Here is an 18,038-nt window from a genome sequence, read left to right on the forward strand (position 1 = left end):
GCAACTGGCATCTATTTATGTATGTGTTTATTGCCATATGCAAGTCTCCCAGCCAACTTCTGATTGTTGTAAGTTTAGGGCTATCTGTAGAACAATGTGTACTAGTAAATCTTAAAAAGAAATTGCTGGATTAAAGACCATGCTGGTTACCCAGATAATGTTCAGAACCCCATAACCCTCAAAAGGGCTGCTGTTTGCTGGTAATTTCCATTTCCCAGCATTATAGCTCATTGCCTCTGGATCCTGGAAACAGTATATAGTTATCACAACAAATAGTCTTGCAAAGTTATTTAAGTTTGCGACCATCTTTTCTTCTTTCAGTAGGGCTGCACCTGATAGATGATTGCAAGAAAAACATTTGGCCTATGAACCAACTGACAATGAAGAAGAATTTCTTATTTCCATTGGAATGTTCCGGAAAACTGTCATCTGATTAATCCAAAATAATAAAGTCATTCTGGTTGCTTAAGTAGAATATTCAAATACCCACCATAAAAGTTCACTAATTTCTAAACTAGTTTCTGCTAAGTAAAACAAGATAGTTACAGCTGCACATAACTGGCAGTCTGTTAGAGATTATTATGGATGTCCAATTATTCAGGATGTAACAATATTTGAGTAAAAAACAAGCCCTAGAAAATAAGAAAGAATGTTAAATGTTTGTCGTGGGCTATTTAGTTGGTTTCAGAAAAACCCTTGTTAAACTTTTATCCACATATGAGGATAAATACAACTGATTTGTATTTATTTACTTTTATCTATTTATCCAGTTTATTGGCCACCTATCTTATTACAGGGTAACTCTGGGTGGCTTACAATATTACTTTTTCTTGGAGATGGTGGAGCTATTGAAGAAGGGTTTATATCAGTGGTGGGTTGCCCTCGGTTCAGACCCGTTCTATAGAACCGGTAGTAAAACCAGCGGGAAGCTCCATCCACTGACCCAAACATCATCAAAAGTGATCTGCGCATCACACGGGTGGGCATGATACGATCTGGTAGTAAAGCTAAGTAGAACCCACCCCTGGTTCATATCTATCTATCTATCTATCTATCTATCTATCTATCTATCTATCTATCTATCTATCTATCTATCTATCTATCTATCTATCTATAGAGAGAGAGAAAGGGAGGGAGGGAGGGAGGGGGAGGTATTCTCAGCCTGTGATATTTAAAGCTTTATGCAATGTCTCATCTTTGTAAGAGCAAAGATAAAGGTGGTAAAACAAACAAGCAAGAAATGTTGAGGTTCAAAGTTCACCAAATACTTAAGTCACTAAGTTATGAATATATTTAGAAACAAATGGGTATTTCATTAACGAAGAAACACTAACTATGAAAGTAATGTTGTTATAGTTAGGTCCAACATACATATTCTTACCTGGGTTTATTTTCTCACCTGGATTGCAGCTGAGTCCATCATCTTGCAAAGTAAAGCTTGGGAAACATGAGCACTTGTAGGACCCCACAGTGTTGATACAGAGGTGTTGACAAAGCTCTCCTGGATAGGCAAGGCACTCATCCTGGTCATCCCCAGGCAGGCTGTTTGACATTTCAGCTTCATGACTAATTGACAAGGCTTCGTGGTGATCCTCTCTCTCTGTCACTGACAACATTCCTTAGTCATCAATCGAGATGAGAATTCATGGAAAACAGTCTATGCATGTTATATGACTATGTGTAGGGGACGATGTTAACAAAGAAATAACTTCTTCTACGGGATGGTTTAAGATACCCCTGAATAATAATGGACATAGTACTACAGATGACAGGGGATCCTCCATGGGCATAAATAATTTGATCTTCATCCAGCTGAAGATTCTTGTCAACAGTTCTTGCCTCCTCCTGAGTGCCCTGGGGCAACCTTTTCCTTGACAATGCCTCCACTCCCGAGGCAAATAATCACTGTCAGCCCCTGTCATTTTATCTTACTGAGCCTTCTCATATAAGCCTGCAGAGGATAAGAAGGATGCAGGATGCCTGCTAGACAGTCAAGCGATGGATCCCAAGAGTTCTTATTTGTAGCACTCCATATTGCAAAAATGCTACATGATAGGCAAAGGTGTAGGATAAGGAGCAATAAAGACACTGACCCATGAATTAAGATTTACAATGGGTCAGAGGTTTTATGCGCACTGAACAACTTTATCTATCTGTCATCTATCTATCCATCTAGCTAGAGAGCTATCAAATTGCTACACTACTTGCACCATGGTTTACAAATAAAGATTATTAAGTTAATCACAAAGCAGAGGTCAGTTTGTAAAAAAAAAAAAAGTTCATACTCAGTGAATGCTATAACACGTAACAGTGATTTCCAAAATTAGCTTCACTTGCAACAGAGGCAAAGCAGAAAAAATGAAATATATATGAAAAAAAAAAGGTTTGCTTTTAATGGTAAACATCTTTCCCCCCCCAAGTTCAGGTTACATGCTTGCAAGCTCTGGGCAAGCTCAAAACATGCCGAAACATTAACACATGGGATAAATTAGCTCTTCTGTTTTCATTGCTGTGAGCTGGAGAGGGAAGGGAAACTAAAGGGTAAGCATTATTGATCTAGTAAACCGGCAGGAGGAAAAACTCAGAGAGGAGAGCTGAACTTTTAAATGCCCATTGATTAAAAGCAATTGCTTCAGTTCTAAGTACACAGTTCATCTGGTCAGCAAATACAGAGGGCAAACGGAAAAGGGAAAATTGATTTTCCACTGGTCGTACACAACAGGCAGTGGCCCCTACGAATTTCACCATCTTCTGATTGAGCTGATTGTACCCTTGCTTTTCAGATTTAAAACAAGTGAGTTTATAAATGATAAGAACTCACAGCTGTTTTGTGTTTGTGTTCTAATATATTTGTACATGCGTATGTATGGATGTCATGGAAAGGTTCACAATTTTTTCCAGATGGTGGATGGCTGCATTTGGTCTATGACTGGTATACCGGGGACTATACTCAATTTTATTTATCAAAAAATATGATGATTACCCTCTATTGCATATTTAATAATTTTACATTTCTATCACACTAAGAAGTACAGTTTTGTGATACTTCTAAGAGGAGCCCAAAAGTTTTCAAAGAGAACAAACAGCCTTGGAGCTTTAGGTTGACATTAAAAAGTGATGCTTTCTTTTAAAGCTTTTATATCACACCACCCCTATCCTGATGTAATCTAGATGTGTTGTAATACAACTTCTGAATTCCTTGGTCAGGAAAGTAATTAGCTTAGACGACATGAGCTAAAACAGAACTGCTCGTGGAAATAGCAAAAGCAGATAAAGCTCTGATTTTTTTAAAAAAAAAAGTTTGCTCAAAACATGAAGAATATGAAATAGAGGGACCCACCGATAAAAACCCAAGGTTAATCTAGCACTGCTCCAAAGTCATTCTTATGACTTCAGGTCAAAAACTACCTGGCTTATTATTAGAAACAGAAAAACAATATTTTTTAAAAAAAAATGAGTAACATGACAACTTACTAATTATTCTAGACCACCATTTACCCAAAACAACCCACAAGGGAGTGTTTTTGCCTAGAGCATAAACTCCACCATCAGTCGCCCCCCCAAACATTGAATAAATCAAAGCAATAAGCAATATTAATAAGCAATAAGCAACAGAATCAAAATAATTCTTGCATTTTTGGTGTAAGGACAAGGCATCCCAGGGCAAATATGACACAGCTAACAAAAAGGTGTCCTGTTTCTCATCACCTCGAATCCAGGCAAGTTCCATTTGCTGGTGAACCAACAGAAGAATTCTGAACTTATCCATGTAGTCCAGATAACCAATTTAGTTATCTGAACTAAATTCCAGATAAGCAATTACAATATAGATCACAGTTCATACTTTCAGCCAATAGGCTTTTACTATCTTAGCTTTTAAAAATACGCAATGGCTGCTGTTTGCGTGCAACTTCCAATTACCATGTTTTAATTTAATTTAATTTAGTTCAGTTTCATTTAATCGGAGAGTGTTTGCAGATTTTTAATTAGGAAAAGATGAACCCTATCAGATTTCATTTGATGCAAACATCTAAGCCATGGAGAAGTCCAGTGGAAACAGAACAGCTAAATTTGCTCCTAATGGAATTCATGCTTGAATACTTTTACAGCTCTACTTTTTTGTTGGCTGTGCTTTTGGTTTGTGGTATTCCTTAAATTTCATAGTTAATTATATGAAAAAAATAGAAGGCTTGAGAGAAAAATGAACTTTTTGAGTCTGGGACAAAAAATATTCAATATATTTTGAAAGAAAGTTGAAGTAAGAGGAATCCAATGAAATCTTGTTTCTTGGAGTTTGGATACCTGTCTCGATTCAATGATATATCATGTCTTGGCTTAAAATGACATTATAGCAGAAGTCATTTCTGCTCAGATTTCTATCCAATTTCTATAGGAGTCTACTCCTTAGCAGTACCTTTTCATTTCAGATAGCTCCTACAAAGTTCTGGATGACTGCCAACCAAATGTTTCTCCCTCCCTAGATGCAATTCCTCTGTGCAGGTCATATGCTCTTTTGGTGCATATGCTCTCTTAATTTGATGGACAATGATATAGGAATCAAAATAGTGCAATGCATAGAGGGAATGGGAAAGAACTAAGGATGAAATTCTTCCCACTATGCTCCATTTAAGAATCAGCTTGGTGCAATGGTGCACTGGGCTAGAGACACAGATTTCCATTCCCACCTTAGACACAAAGCCAGTTGGGAGGGGGGGATGGACTTTAGGCCAGTCACTTTCTCTCAGTTCTAGGAAGGATGCAATGGCAAACTACTTTTAAAAAATCTTGTCAAGAAAACTGCCAGGACTAATCCATACAATTGCCAGGAGCAATTCAGCTCCTCTCAAAATACTCCATATGTAGTACATGCAGATATTTCAGTATTTCCCTTTAATTTTTGGTTTTCAGACAATGTGCAAATGCCTATTTATAGTTAATCTACCAAGTCTGGTATGTTAAAGAAAAAAACTTCAGCATAGCTGTTGTTTCTTTCCAAACTGCAACAGCTCTATTTTTCTTTCATGTACCTTTGACTTTCCATAGCATCACCAACTCTCTTTTCTTGAATTTCATCACATTCATTTAGGAGCTTATTTTGTTAGTAGGTATATTTACCATGAAAATGACACCACACATTTAAAGTAACTGTATTTTAAACCTTCCAGATTTTCTATATGCTAGCTCACACTCTTTAAAAAATGAAATGCATAATTCTTTCTACTACATTAGTTCTGGAATAGATTTTCCTATATTACATGACTGGGTCCTGTTTTATTTAAAACCTAATTAAATGTCAAAAACAATAATGTACTTCATTAATTATTGTGTACCTCTAGAAATATAATTTATGGAACATTCATGTAAAATAATTTAATTATACCCATATAACCTCTACGGGAATAATGGGCATGTTCCAATCTTCTGTTGTAACTATTGAAAAGACTACATCTATCATTTATCATAGTGGATGTCATTTGAAACAAAATAATGACATCTTTCCACTTATTAAACCCAGAAATAAACCACTGGTGACTCAGATCCACACATAAAGCAAATGTGTATTTCCCCCATGGATTGAATAATTAAAAGATGCCAAATATGTATTCTTTATTTGTATGCAATTGTTGCTATGTCCAGTCAGAAAAGAAATTGGCTGCAGTTACTAGAAATAATAGAGTTATTTCTCAACTGAGGACAGTCTGAGAGGGTCTATTTGGAAGGTTCTATTGACTTCACAAGAACTTCTGTGGCTATGTTGTAGCCATGTAACAAAAATCACTGTAATGGTGCAATGCCGGCCACTGAGTCTAATAGCTGGATGGATCGTGGATTATAGCATCCTCAAAGTGGGGGAAATTTTATTTATTTATTTATTTATTTATTTATTTATTTATTTATTTATTTATTTATTTATTTATTTATTTATTTATTTAGTCACATAGTATATATAAGCATAAGCATGAAATAATTATACAATATATAAGCATATATGAGTATGAGTATGTAATAACTATATTAATTGGATATAACAAAAGGAAACAATAGGACAAGAATGGTAGGCACGCTTGTGCTCTTATGCACGCCCCTTACAGACCTCTTAGGAATGGGGTGAGGTCAATGGTAGATAGTTTTTGGTTGAAGCTTTGGGATTTTGGGAAGAGGCCACAGAGTTTGGTAGTGCATTCCAGGCATTAACAACTCTGTTACTGAAGTCATATTTTCTGCAATCAAGATTGGAGCGGTTAACATTAAGCTTAAATCTATTGTGTGCTCGTGTATTGTTGCAATTGAAGCTGAAGCAGTCTTTATATATAATTTAATATACACAGCATGCCAATATAGTACTATGGTCTTCTGTAATAGGATCACCATCCATAAGTGATGGATGTTATGCAGAATCCCCCTTTCTTCTTTCAACTATACCAAGGAAACATGTTTCTTAAATTTAGATTCATTTTATGATAAAAATGACATTTTAAAATATTATATTGTCCTGCACCATTAATTACAAGTTAGTGATTACATTATAAAAATTATGTTATTCATATCTGTCCTATGATAGGTTTTTCCCTACATTCAGTGTAGCAAGATGGATTTAAGAACTTTTAAAAAATACTATTATATCTGAGCATATTGGATATATGTTTTTATAGTATCTAGCTTTACAAACAAATTGAACATCTTTCTGTTTAACAAGAAAAGTATACCATACATGGCGATAAGGTACACTTCAACTTTAATATTCTTTTTGATTATGCATTCACCTGCATAATTTTCTAATTCATAATGAAAAAGGCCAGGGCATATCTACTGTCTTCTTTGGAAGATTTGTTCTTTTTTAAAAAAAGATGTGTTTCTGTTCTTGATGATTTTGTTATTATAAAATTCAAAACTGCCATTTGCTAATAAGTATCTTGAAAAAGAGAGGTGCAAATATCTTGCTTTATGGAAGATTTTTTTTTCATTTGATGTACCCATATTTTTTGGAGGATAAGACGCACCAGAGTATAAGATGCACCTTAGTTTTTGGGAGGAAAATAAGAAAAAAGCTGATTGGCGGGTGGATCGGCCTCCCGGAATACCCCCAGTCAACTGTTCCCAGAGGTGAATTTTAGCAACAGGTTCCTTGGTTGTGAGCTCTGTGCTTTGCTTTTTTTTTTTTTTTTTTGCTTTTTTTTCTGCCTCTGAAACTTCTGAAACTCTGTTTCAGAAAAAAACCTTTTTCTGCCTCTGAAAGCCTCCAAAACAGAACTTCAGAAAAGCGGCCTCTGAAGCTCTGTTTGAGAGCTTCTTTTCTGAAGCTCTATTTGGGGGCTTTCTTTCTGAAGCTCTGTTTGGGAACTTTTTTTCTGAAGCTCTGTTTGGGAGCTTCTTTTCTGAAGCTCTATTTGGGGGCTTTTTTTCTGAAGCTCTGTTTGGGAACTTTTTTTCTGAAGCTCTGTTTGGGGGCTTTTTTCAGTCTCTGAAACTTCCATTTGAGAATCTGGGCGGCGCTACGCTCGGAATATAAGACACACCCAGATTTTCATCCTCTTTTTGGAGGAAAAAGGTGCGTCTTATACTCTGAAAAATACTGTATATATTCTACGAAAGGAAAATCATGATCTTTATTTAAGTAGGCATTCTTTATAGAAGTCTCCATATTAAACATGGAACCATCTCTATCCCATAATACCTACTGTATATATTTATATGATTTCAGAAGAATCCAGCCACAGCAAGTTCCCTAGTATATATCCCATGATATCGGATAACAATTGCCTCATGAAACAAATAGGATTATATACATTGCCCTGACTTTTTTTGTTAAAAACTCGCTGGCCTCTCCATATGTGTCTTTCAGAAACCATTTAGAAAAAATAGAAACAGAATCAAATTTTGCACAAAGAAACTTTGCTATAGAAGTTAAAAGTCACCTGTATTTCTGGAATCTGATTTGCTAAAAAAAATAACAGGTTGCTTTGGTAACAAATGCAGTATTTTGTGTACCTTCAGGTTTGACTATTTTTAATAGTGTGTGTGGGGGGGGGAGAACTTTTCTGCATCTGCAGTAGAAGAAAGGCAGTCAGGCTGAGGTGAGGTGAAGTGAGGTGAGGCTTCTCATTTTCTCCTCCCTCAACATATGGGTGCCAATTTCTCCACAATAGTCCCAGTTTCTCATGTGGCCTGTTGGAAAAATTAATTGCCTTCCCCTGTTGTAGACAATAGTAATGCTCTTACATTTTTCAGGTGTCACTGTTGATAATGGTTCAGGCTGTCTCTTCAGTTCTGGAGAGATAAGATGGTCTTCTCCATCACAACAGGAAAGCATCACATGGTTGCAAGGATAGCCAAGATTTGGGTTCGACTCACAGGTTTGACCCTCATTTTTTACTTGTTGGCCCAACATGCAGCAATCACAACATTGCTGAAAGAGAAAGGTGCCATTAACACAGCAATTATGTTGGTGTAATTTAGTACGATCAAAATGCTTTAAGCTGATTGAAGTATATCAAAAAGTGGTAGTGTGTGTGGCATTATAACATATAAAAACTGCTCTCATAAACTCATAGAGAATCCATAGGGATTATTAATTAATTTATAAATTATTTCTGAATCATCTTTCCAGCCAAAGATAAGCCAAATGTGACACAGAATCTAATACTATTTACATATTTGCAAACTGCAAAAATTAAGTACTTCAAAGTCAGAACTGTTTTTTAAAAAAGCATTCAGAAGTCAGAAGAAATAAAGTTTTCATAATTCACCTAAAATAAACAAAGATCAAGTTAGTCCAGTCTTAGAAAGAAAGTTCCAGAACTGAACACAAATCAAAATTTATTTTGTGTTCCGACCAAGACAGCTTTTCTAGATGGAAGAACATAAAGAAGAGCCTATAAAACAATTCTTAAGCCTCACACAGCAAATCTACAGTTCTCATAAAGCCCTCAAATTCATATACCTGAAGCTTCAGGATCCCTGACATTACAATGTTTAAATGTAGAAATTATTATAGGTAGTCCTTGACTTACTACCACAATTGAGGCCAAAATTTCCATTGCTAGGCAAGGCAATTGTTAAGTGAGTTTTGCCCTATTGTATGATCTTTTTTTTTTTTGCCATAGTTGTTCAATGAATCACTGCAGTTAAGTAAATCATTGGTCGTTAAGCAAATATAGCTTCCCCCATTGACTTTGTTCATTGGAAGCCAGTTGGGTAGGTTACAAATGATGACCATATGATCCTGGGACAGTGCAACTGTCATAAATACATGCCAGTTGCCAAGCATCTGAATTTTGATCACGTGACCAGGGGGATGCTACAATGGTCGTAAGTGTAAAAATCGATCATAAGTCATTTTTTTAATGCTGTTGCAACTTTGTATGGTCACTAAATGAATGGTCGTTATTCGAGGATTTCTTGTATATATTATTATATAAATAATAATATGAAATGACAGCTGTCAGTTCTTTAGTGATATTGGCCTTCATATGCATCAAGTTCTTCCCAAAAAACCTAGGTGATCATAATGTATTGAGGTAAATGTAATGTATTGAGGTATTCCAGCAGTGTGGTCTTTTGCAAAAGTTTCTAAGTTGTCAATATGCAGATTTTCTAAGTGCTGTCCAAGAATCTTTCATCCAAATGGGGATACCACAGGCAGTTTATGTCATAATCTTTCAATTTTGATTTTCAGATCTTTGGCACTTTCTCCAATTCTTTGTCTTCCACACTACTATACTTCTATACTACTATTCCCTAGCATTGCCACGTCAATTATCCACACATTCTTCTTTTCAACCACTTTTAAATATTGTGTGTTATGGGCCAAGACTTTATCAGGTTATGTTGTATTACAGCCTGCACATTTTAACCACTTTTTCAACTACACATTCTTACCCATTTTCATACATTTTACAGATGTTCCAGTGAATCATTTTGGCAACTGGGTTATATCATTGTTTGTAATTAGTTTGTGCAATCTTCCTGTAATGAGCTGAATATATGATTTATTTCTTCTTCTGTTTCTTTGCATAATCTGCACTTTGGATCATTTGATGATTTTTTTAAAAATCTGGCCTTGACTGAATTGGTTCAATAGCTTGCTCACAAGCAGCCAAAATCAAGCCTTCGGTTTCTTTTTTTAATGCTCCAGTTGTAAGCCATTGCCAGGTTTTATCTTTATCCACTTTCCCTTTCTTTTGTAGAAAATGACCATGTAATTCTTTTCCTTGCGAATATTCTTTTTTTGGTTTACTACGTTATTTCAGTATTCATATTTTGTTTCCCGTGCATTCAGTAGGTTCCAATTTTTAACTTGCATCAATGTTTGCTCTTTTACATAATCAACCAATTTATTCTTTTTTTCTTCAACAGCCTGTTTAACTTAAAGTAAACCTTTGTCTCCATTTCTATAGGGTAAGTGTAATCTAGCAACATCACTATGTAGGTATACTACATGGCAGGGGTGAAATCTAAAAATTTCCCCTACCGGTTCTGTGGGCATGGCTTAATTGGTGGGCATGGCTTGGTGGTCAGATGACTGAATGGGCATGGCCAATAATAATAAATAATAAAAATAATAAAGTGTACAAAACCTGGGAGCGCACCAATCTACCATCTTTAAAAATAGAGGCACCGGTCTAACAATTGCCTTTTTTGGGGGAGGCACCGGTCTACCTTCTTTAAAAATAGAGGCACCGGTCTACCAATTGCTTTTTTTGGGGAGGCACTGGTCTACTTTCTTTAAAAATAGAGGCACCGGTCTACTAGCTGCCTACAGTGCTGATCAGCTTTAGTGCGGCCCTTTGAAGCGCCGCGGCAGTCATTTAAGGCAATTTGCGGCTATATGACCACTGAGAGCTTCAGGGACAGAGAAGAGGAACAGCGATGCGTGGGCGGGAGGGGGGCAGGGATTTTTGCTACTGGTTCTCCGAACTACCTGCTCCCATCGCTACGCGATCTGGTCTGAACTGGGAGCATTTCACCCCTGCTACATGGTGAATAGTTACCAGTTTTTCAGTATAAACTATCCAGTTCGGTTTCTGTCCAGTTAAAAATTCCAGTATTAGAGGTATGGGCAAGGTACTGATGGTGTTCCCATTATTCCTTTTGCCTTAAATAATTTATTTTAACTCTTTGGATATATTCTTTGCTAATCACTTGTGCATGTCTGATGTTATTTAACTTCAAAATGCCTAATTGTATGTAGGCTTCATCTGGATGGTACCTAATGGTACCTAATGGAATGATCACTTGGCATTTAAAATCAATTATTAATAGTGGATTTTATCCCAATTTATTGCTAGACCAAATTCCAGTGCTAAAAATTCTTAGTGTTTGTCAATAACTGGATTTCAATTTCTGATTAATTATAAAGCTTCAGATCACCCATATAAAACAAATCAACATTTTATTAGCATTTTTGCTTTTTGACAGCTCTAAAGAAGCTACACGGAGCCTCTGGTGGGCTTTATTGTACCTAATCTGGTTAAAATTTATTCTCCAAACTGTAGTCCTCAAAACTGCTGCCACTCACAGTCATATTTTATATGAAGAGAAACAATTTTTCAAATTCCTTGCCTTAATTGATTCATTTTTCCCATACCAGAAAATCATATTCAAATATTCTTTTCTTTTAACAAATATGACATCTTTCATGTCATATGCAAAATTAATATAATTGTAGTTAGACATAATAGGAATTGAATCTCCTTGCTTGTATCAAGGATTAATATGCTATTTCTTCTTCAGTGGTTTGTATAGATCTAGGATTTTTCTTTCTCAAGCAACAACATGATTGTTTTATATTTCCCAAGCTGTCAGAGATCATCCACAAATTCAATCAATTGCCTTGGCGCTCTATTCAAGCATAAATCCTGACAGCAATAGGGCAAGCAATCTCTGAAGCCACAGGCCTATCATCTTTTCCACAAGCTTTTCCAAAATGCAAGTTGGAGATGGATGAAAACTCTAATTATCCAGGAGGACATGGATCTAACACACAGGTGGCAGGGTTCAGCATTCTAAGGACCCTGTTCACTTCCTCAAGGGTAGTCAAATCCAATTCCATCCGATAACCAGACAAGACTGACCTCCATCATCTTCATAGAACCAGAATGAGCCATTCTAAAAGATGTTTAGTGAAATACATATGACAAACCTGCAAGGAATCCAGAATCATCCAAACCAGAGCCACAAGGCAACTATCAGTTAAGTACTGTACAACAATGATGAAGAAATAAGCAGATTTCGCTGTCCTTATTACCACAAGTTATTCCTTAATACAGGTTCTTACTTGCACTCAAGTAAGACTCACTCTTTGTCAAACATTATTTGAGAAACAGCCAAAGGAAATAAACAAATAAACCAACAATAGCAATATTCTGTCGGCTGCTGTTTTTTTTTTCCTTTATGCCTTGCTTTGTTTCTGTTTTACCATATTAACTTTGACATACCATATCTCAAAGGAAAATTATTTCATCGTTTTGATAGTGTTTTTTCCTTGGAGGGATTTTTATATTTATACATTAGATGCTTTAGAAAATTGGTTCCCAAACCTTCTTTGTGCTGACCATTATATTATCACTGACAATTTTGAGCGCTACCATACAAAGTAAGGGTTAGCAAAAAAGTGCCTATGGGATCTTCAAATTTATTTATCAAATTTAGAAGCTGCCCATTGGTCAGATAGATACAGATACCTCCCCTAGATGGCTCTAATATTAAATAAGGATAATTATTTTTCAATTATTACATGATCTGTGAGACTTTTCATGTGCCATTTTTGAGCAAGAATACCTAACTTTTATTTAATGGAAAGTCTCCCAAGATTTTTCTATTTTATAATTTTATGGGGTTTTTTTGGCATTCAACACTAGACAAGCATATACATAGAGAATATTGGGGTTGAAACGCAGTTTGTGAATAAAAATGGCAGTAGGTAGATAGGTAGGCAATGAACCTAAGTAAGTCTTTGCCAATCAGGCTTCTTCCTGATAAATTGGACTTCTAGACTATCTAATCCAGCCAGCATGTAACAGAAAAAAAAAATGAAATGAGACTATTCCTCCTCACTTTTTTGGTCCGTTCCAATAAAACTGATGATGAAAGTTTTTGTTTTGTTTGTGTTTTTGAGAGCAATATAGAAACCTTCAGAAGAGGCGGAAGTTCTGTAGTAAAAGGTCAGAGTGTATAAGGCAATCAAACCTATTGCTTGAGGAAAAGAAATCCCAGAGCCTAAACAAACCATAGAAAATGAAATAAGTAATCACATATGATCCCTGGTATAAAACATGAGATGAATTTCCTATCATATCTTTTCCTACATCTCATTAATTTTGCCACTGATACTAGTATAGGGGAAAAATATAGAATTTGAAGATTCAAGTAGAGTATCTCACTGATTTTTAAAGAGCTACATCTCAGGAGCCTCAAATTGATGTTCTCTGGGTCTCTAAACTAACAGAGTTGGTTAATACTTGGACAGAAGATTACAAGAGAATACTAAACTTCAGGCTAGACTGTGAAGTCAAAGCCATCTCACAATAAGGCACTAATAAATGGTTTCCATTCTGCAGCCAAGAAAATTGTTCAGAGATACCTGAACTATTCTTTCATGTCCAATCTGTGGGCTTCCCTAGCTAAACCTTTCTGATGGTCTGATTTTCCACAGCTGCATCTGTCGTTGAGGTCATCCATAGTTACTTTGTTAGTGTAATAATTTGCAACTTGCCTCTAATAGACCTATTATCTCTTACTGAGAAAGTTAATGTATCTCAGCAGGTAATTATATTTACCCCCAAGATATTCAATTTATAATTCTATTTGCAAATTGCTAAATCAAGCTACAGCAAACAGGAGGAATGCATGCAATCTCCAAAGTACAACTATCACCACAAAGACTAATAGAAGCTATTTCCTAATCTATGATATAAAGATTAGGGTGTGGGGCAGTGGTGGGTTTCAAATTTTTTTACTACCAGTTCTGTGGGTGTGGGTGTGGGTGTGGCTTGGTGGGTGTGCCAGAGGAAGCATACTGTAATATCTCCATTCCCACCCCACTCCAGGGGAAGGATATTGCAAAATCCCATTTCCTCCCGATCAGCTGGGCCTCGGGAGGCAAAGACTAGATGGGGAAGGGGCCAGTCAGAATTTTTACTACTGGTTCTCCAAACTACTCCAGAACTAGTCAGAACCTGCTGAAACTCACTTCTGGTGTGTGTTTGGGGGGTGGGGAGACATTTATTTTTCAAAAAAAAATGCAAAAGAGCAAAAGTGTACCGACTTATTCCAAAATCATCTTTCACATATTCAATGAAATAAAATATTTGCAAGAAGATATTACCGTACATATACACCCCAGGAAAACTTAAAAGACTTCTTTTTAAAAGCCATTTAACCTGAATTCTTCAGACATTTTGCTTCCAAGCTGCTTCAGTCAGAATATTTTTTTTTATTCCCATAGCTCCCTCCCCTAATGGCTTTACTGGTTACATGGTTAATGAGGAAAGGGCATAATAAATATTTAAATCAGATTCTCAACCTTGAGCATATTTTGCTGTATTTCTTGCCATGTTTGCAACTGAAATAAGTTAAGAAACCACACATGACAGGTTGTAACAAGTCTCAATTTAATTCCAAGCTACTCTTTCAAAAACCTAATATCAGCATTGACCCAGAAATCATTTGGCCCCAATTCTTCTTATAAGCACATCCCTAAAGAACAATGTCTTGGAACCATGTATGGTAGTTCGTGCACCAAACATTACCAGTATTCCAAAAGTTATGTAAAATCTACTTATGACTTTGTTCTAGGAGAACATCATTTGGTCAATCTGCTGATCTTTTCCAAAAGTCCTAAAAGTTTTGTTCAGTTGTTTTCCCCCAAAAAATAGTGCCTATTTGTTTATTTGAAAAATAAAATTTAAAAAAAATTTTTTTTAGCACCTATACTGTTTATACTCTTCTTTATAATGATTGTAATATGTGTCAGCCCTGAAAATGACTTGGCCAAAGCCATTTTGGTGCTTTGGTGTTGCCATACTGGAGCGAGGGATAGGGAGGGAGAATTAGAGATAGCTGGGGTTGTGTAGTCAAAATAAAATACTTTCCCCTGGGAACCAAGGACGTTCTAACACCTGGCTGGAGGAAGGTGGAGTGGTATCACCAAACATGCAGACGTTGTCTTGATTGGGCCATGTGACTGATTGTTTGAGTTGAGGGGGAAAACTTTTACTTTTAATTAGGTAAAAACCTAGAGTTGGTTTTCACCAGATATGTGCCAATTTGATATTTCCAATAAAGCCATTTTTTGAGGAATCTCCCTGGCTCGGAGTTCTTGCTTGCAATGAATCTATTACTTGGAACCCTGACAACATGGTTGTTTTGCTTAGAGGGCCACAGTAATAATCAATTAAACATTTTACTGCCTAGAATTGCAAACCAACCAATTATACAGAATTTCCCTGAATATTTAAAAGTAGGTTTTCATGGTTTTTTTCTGGCAACAAAATGCATACCTCTCTCTGTCTTCCTAGTTGACCTTGGCTAGGAAAAACTAAGCATTGTCAACCCTAGCTAGTGTTTGGATACCCAGGAAAAAAACCAGAGTTCTAGATTACTTGGAATTCAAAAACCATCACTCAAGACAGCAATAAACCATCTCCATACTCTGGCCAAGATAAGTGGGCTTTTCCAAAGAGCTAAACTCAAACTTATTGGTCTTTTTTAGATATTATCTGTGCAATAGTGCCATTACCTCTATATGGAGGGTTTTGATTCTACTGTTTTTACTGAAGTTCCATTCTATTGTACATCACTGTAAACCACCAATTATTCCATACGGCTTTAGAATTTAGAGATTTAGGGGAAAATATATTTTGTTGCAAAATATTTGCAGGACTGTCCATTGTATTGTCCATGAACACATCTATGATTCTGACATGACATATGCTAAGTTGGGAGGTTTCAGAGATGCGTCTACTACACCCTTAGAGAAGAAATAAATCAGCAGAATGATTCTTTATAGAATGGAATTTAAGTTTCTTTCATTTAGAGTGAAAAACATATACACAATTTCCCCCCCTCCCCTCCCTTTACATGTGGAGCATATAGAAGACAAAAGAGACCATGCTAACCCAGAACATATGTTTTTAGCTGAAATTACACTACAGTTTCTTATGTCGATTCATGAAACGGTATACTATGGTTTATTACTGTTGCTATGGGGAGCATTATATAAATCCATTACATGCTGACTATAGAACAAAACAACATCTAATACCAGAACAGGTACAAAACATTGTCTTAAATTATACCAGAGAATCGAATTATTTATTCATGTAATGCTTTATATGTTATCCTTCCTCTAGAAAGTTCAGAGATTTTCCCCTTATACCATTTTAACTTAACAATTATGAAAGCAAGATTAAACTTACAGACAACTTTATGGCTGAATGAGAATTGGACCGACTCTCCATAACTGACACAGATCTCTATTCACAATAAATACCTTGCTGAAGATGGAGGACAAGGAATCGTATTTCTAGATGAAGCTTCTTTGCTGAGTTTTGTCTATGTGTAGTACAGGTGTGCTATGTAGAACTAAAGTTTTTATAAAAATAGGAATTAAATCCTTGGCATTTCATTTTATTTTTCACTCACTGTTTTCTTCATAAGGAGTACTGATTTAAAAGTGTATAAATAAGATAGCAACAAGTATAAAACATGTTGATTTATAACAAAAATATCTATTTATTTTATACTATGGCCACATTTTAATTATATCTTTACTGAATCAGTATCATATATGGGGAAAAAATGGCATTCATTTTCTCAAAAAGGCAAATTGTTTCATTTATCTATATCACAGGGCAAGTTATGATTTGGTTGCTACCCAAAAAAACTAATTCGGCAACTAAAAACAATTTTAAAAATAACTGGAAACCTAGCTAGTGTTAATTTCTTTTTTAAAATTTACCCATTTAGAAATATACTTGCATAGACTGCAAAGATAAAGAATAAAACAGTACATGAAACAAGAATAATTAGCATAAATAATTAGCACGAAATGTACATAAATATATTTCTCTTCCCCTAATAAGTTGGCACTTAACAATTTAAAACTGAATTTGCGCACAAAAGTTTAAAAACATATTCTGCAGTGGCAAAAGAGACAAATCTTCAGGGATATTATTTCATAAAGTCAATTCACCAGTAGAAATGGGAGTGAGGTGGTTAGGATACCAGGTTGGAAGTTAGCAAGCCCATATCTGGGACCTGAGTGCTGCAGTGTCATTTATTCCAGCTTCTTGGCAAGGTCATGAAAGGAGCCCCACGAGTCAGGAGTGAGTCAGTCTTTTCTGTCCTATCGAGATTCTAATAACCACTGGGCACTGGGATAGGGCATCAGTGTATCTTGTGGTGATGATGCTGAAAAATCTTACTCACTGGCTTCATAGAAATGTTAAACAATAATAGAGACAGGGGGCCCTCTGATGTAGGGGCCACTAGGATAGCAATAGCATGTAGACTTATATACCACTTCACAGTACTTTACAGGCCTCACTAAGTGGTTTACAGAATCAGAATATTGACCTCAACACTCTGGGTCCTTATTTTATCGACCTTGGAAGGATGGAAGCCTGAATTAACCTTGACCCAGTGAGAATCAAACTGCTGACAGTCAGCAGAGTCAGCCTGCAATACTTCATTCTAACCACTGTGCCCCCAGAGAGGATGACCTCTCTTCCCCCACCACAACTGCTTGAGACTGCCCAGAGAGAAGGAAATAGAACCACTGCAAAACAGTGCTTCCAGTCACAACTTGATAAGTATAGTATCAAAAGCCACTGAGCTATATAAAAGGATCAGGAAAGTCACACTATACACATCTAGGACTTGACAGAAGTCAGCATTGAGATTCTGGCAAATCTGAATAACTATATCAGCAAAATGTGGTGCAAATTGGTCTTAATTATTTCTTAATAGAGAGTTGTTCAACCAAAGCAAGGCTATTAGACAATGGCCCTATGACACAATAAGAGAGGAAAAATAAA

The 18,038-nt window shown here is 36.1% G+C and overlaps 1 protein-coding gene across 8 annotated transcripts in view; it reads right to left on the reverse strand.

The window, feature by feature from the left end:
• FBLN2 (fibulin 2) overlaps nucleotides 1-18,038 on the reverse strand; it is a 173,640-nt gene that overhangs the window by 45,432 nt on the left and 110,170 nt on the right. For all 8 annotated transcript variants that reach the window (XM_058165750.1, XM_058165756.1, XM_058165751.1 and 5 more), the window contains exons 6-7: nucleotides 8,221-8,407; nucleotides 1,400-1,606 (exon numbers count right to left, since the gene is read on the reverse strand). In XM_058165750.1, the coding sequence (XP_058021733.1) occupies nucleotides 1,400-1,606; nucleotides 8,221-8,407 (394 nt within the window). The remainder of the gene's footprint in view (nucleotides 1-1,399; nucleotides 1,607-8,220; nucleotides 8,408-18,038) is intronic.

The sequence above is a fragment of the Ahaetulla prasina genome, chromosome 2 (genome assembly GCF_028640845.1).
Source record: "Ahaetulla prasina isolate Xishuangbanna chromosome 2, ASM2864084v1, whole genome shotgun sequence".
Taxonomy (NCBI): Eukaryota; Metazoa; Chordata; class Lepidosauria; order Squamata; family Colubridae; genus Ahaetulla; species Ahaetulla prasina.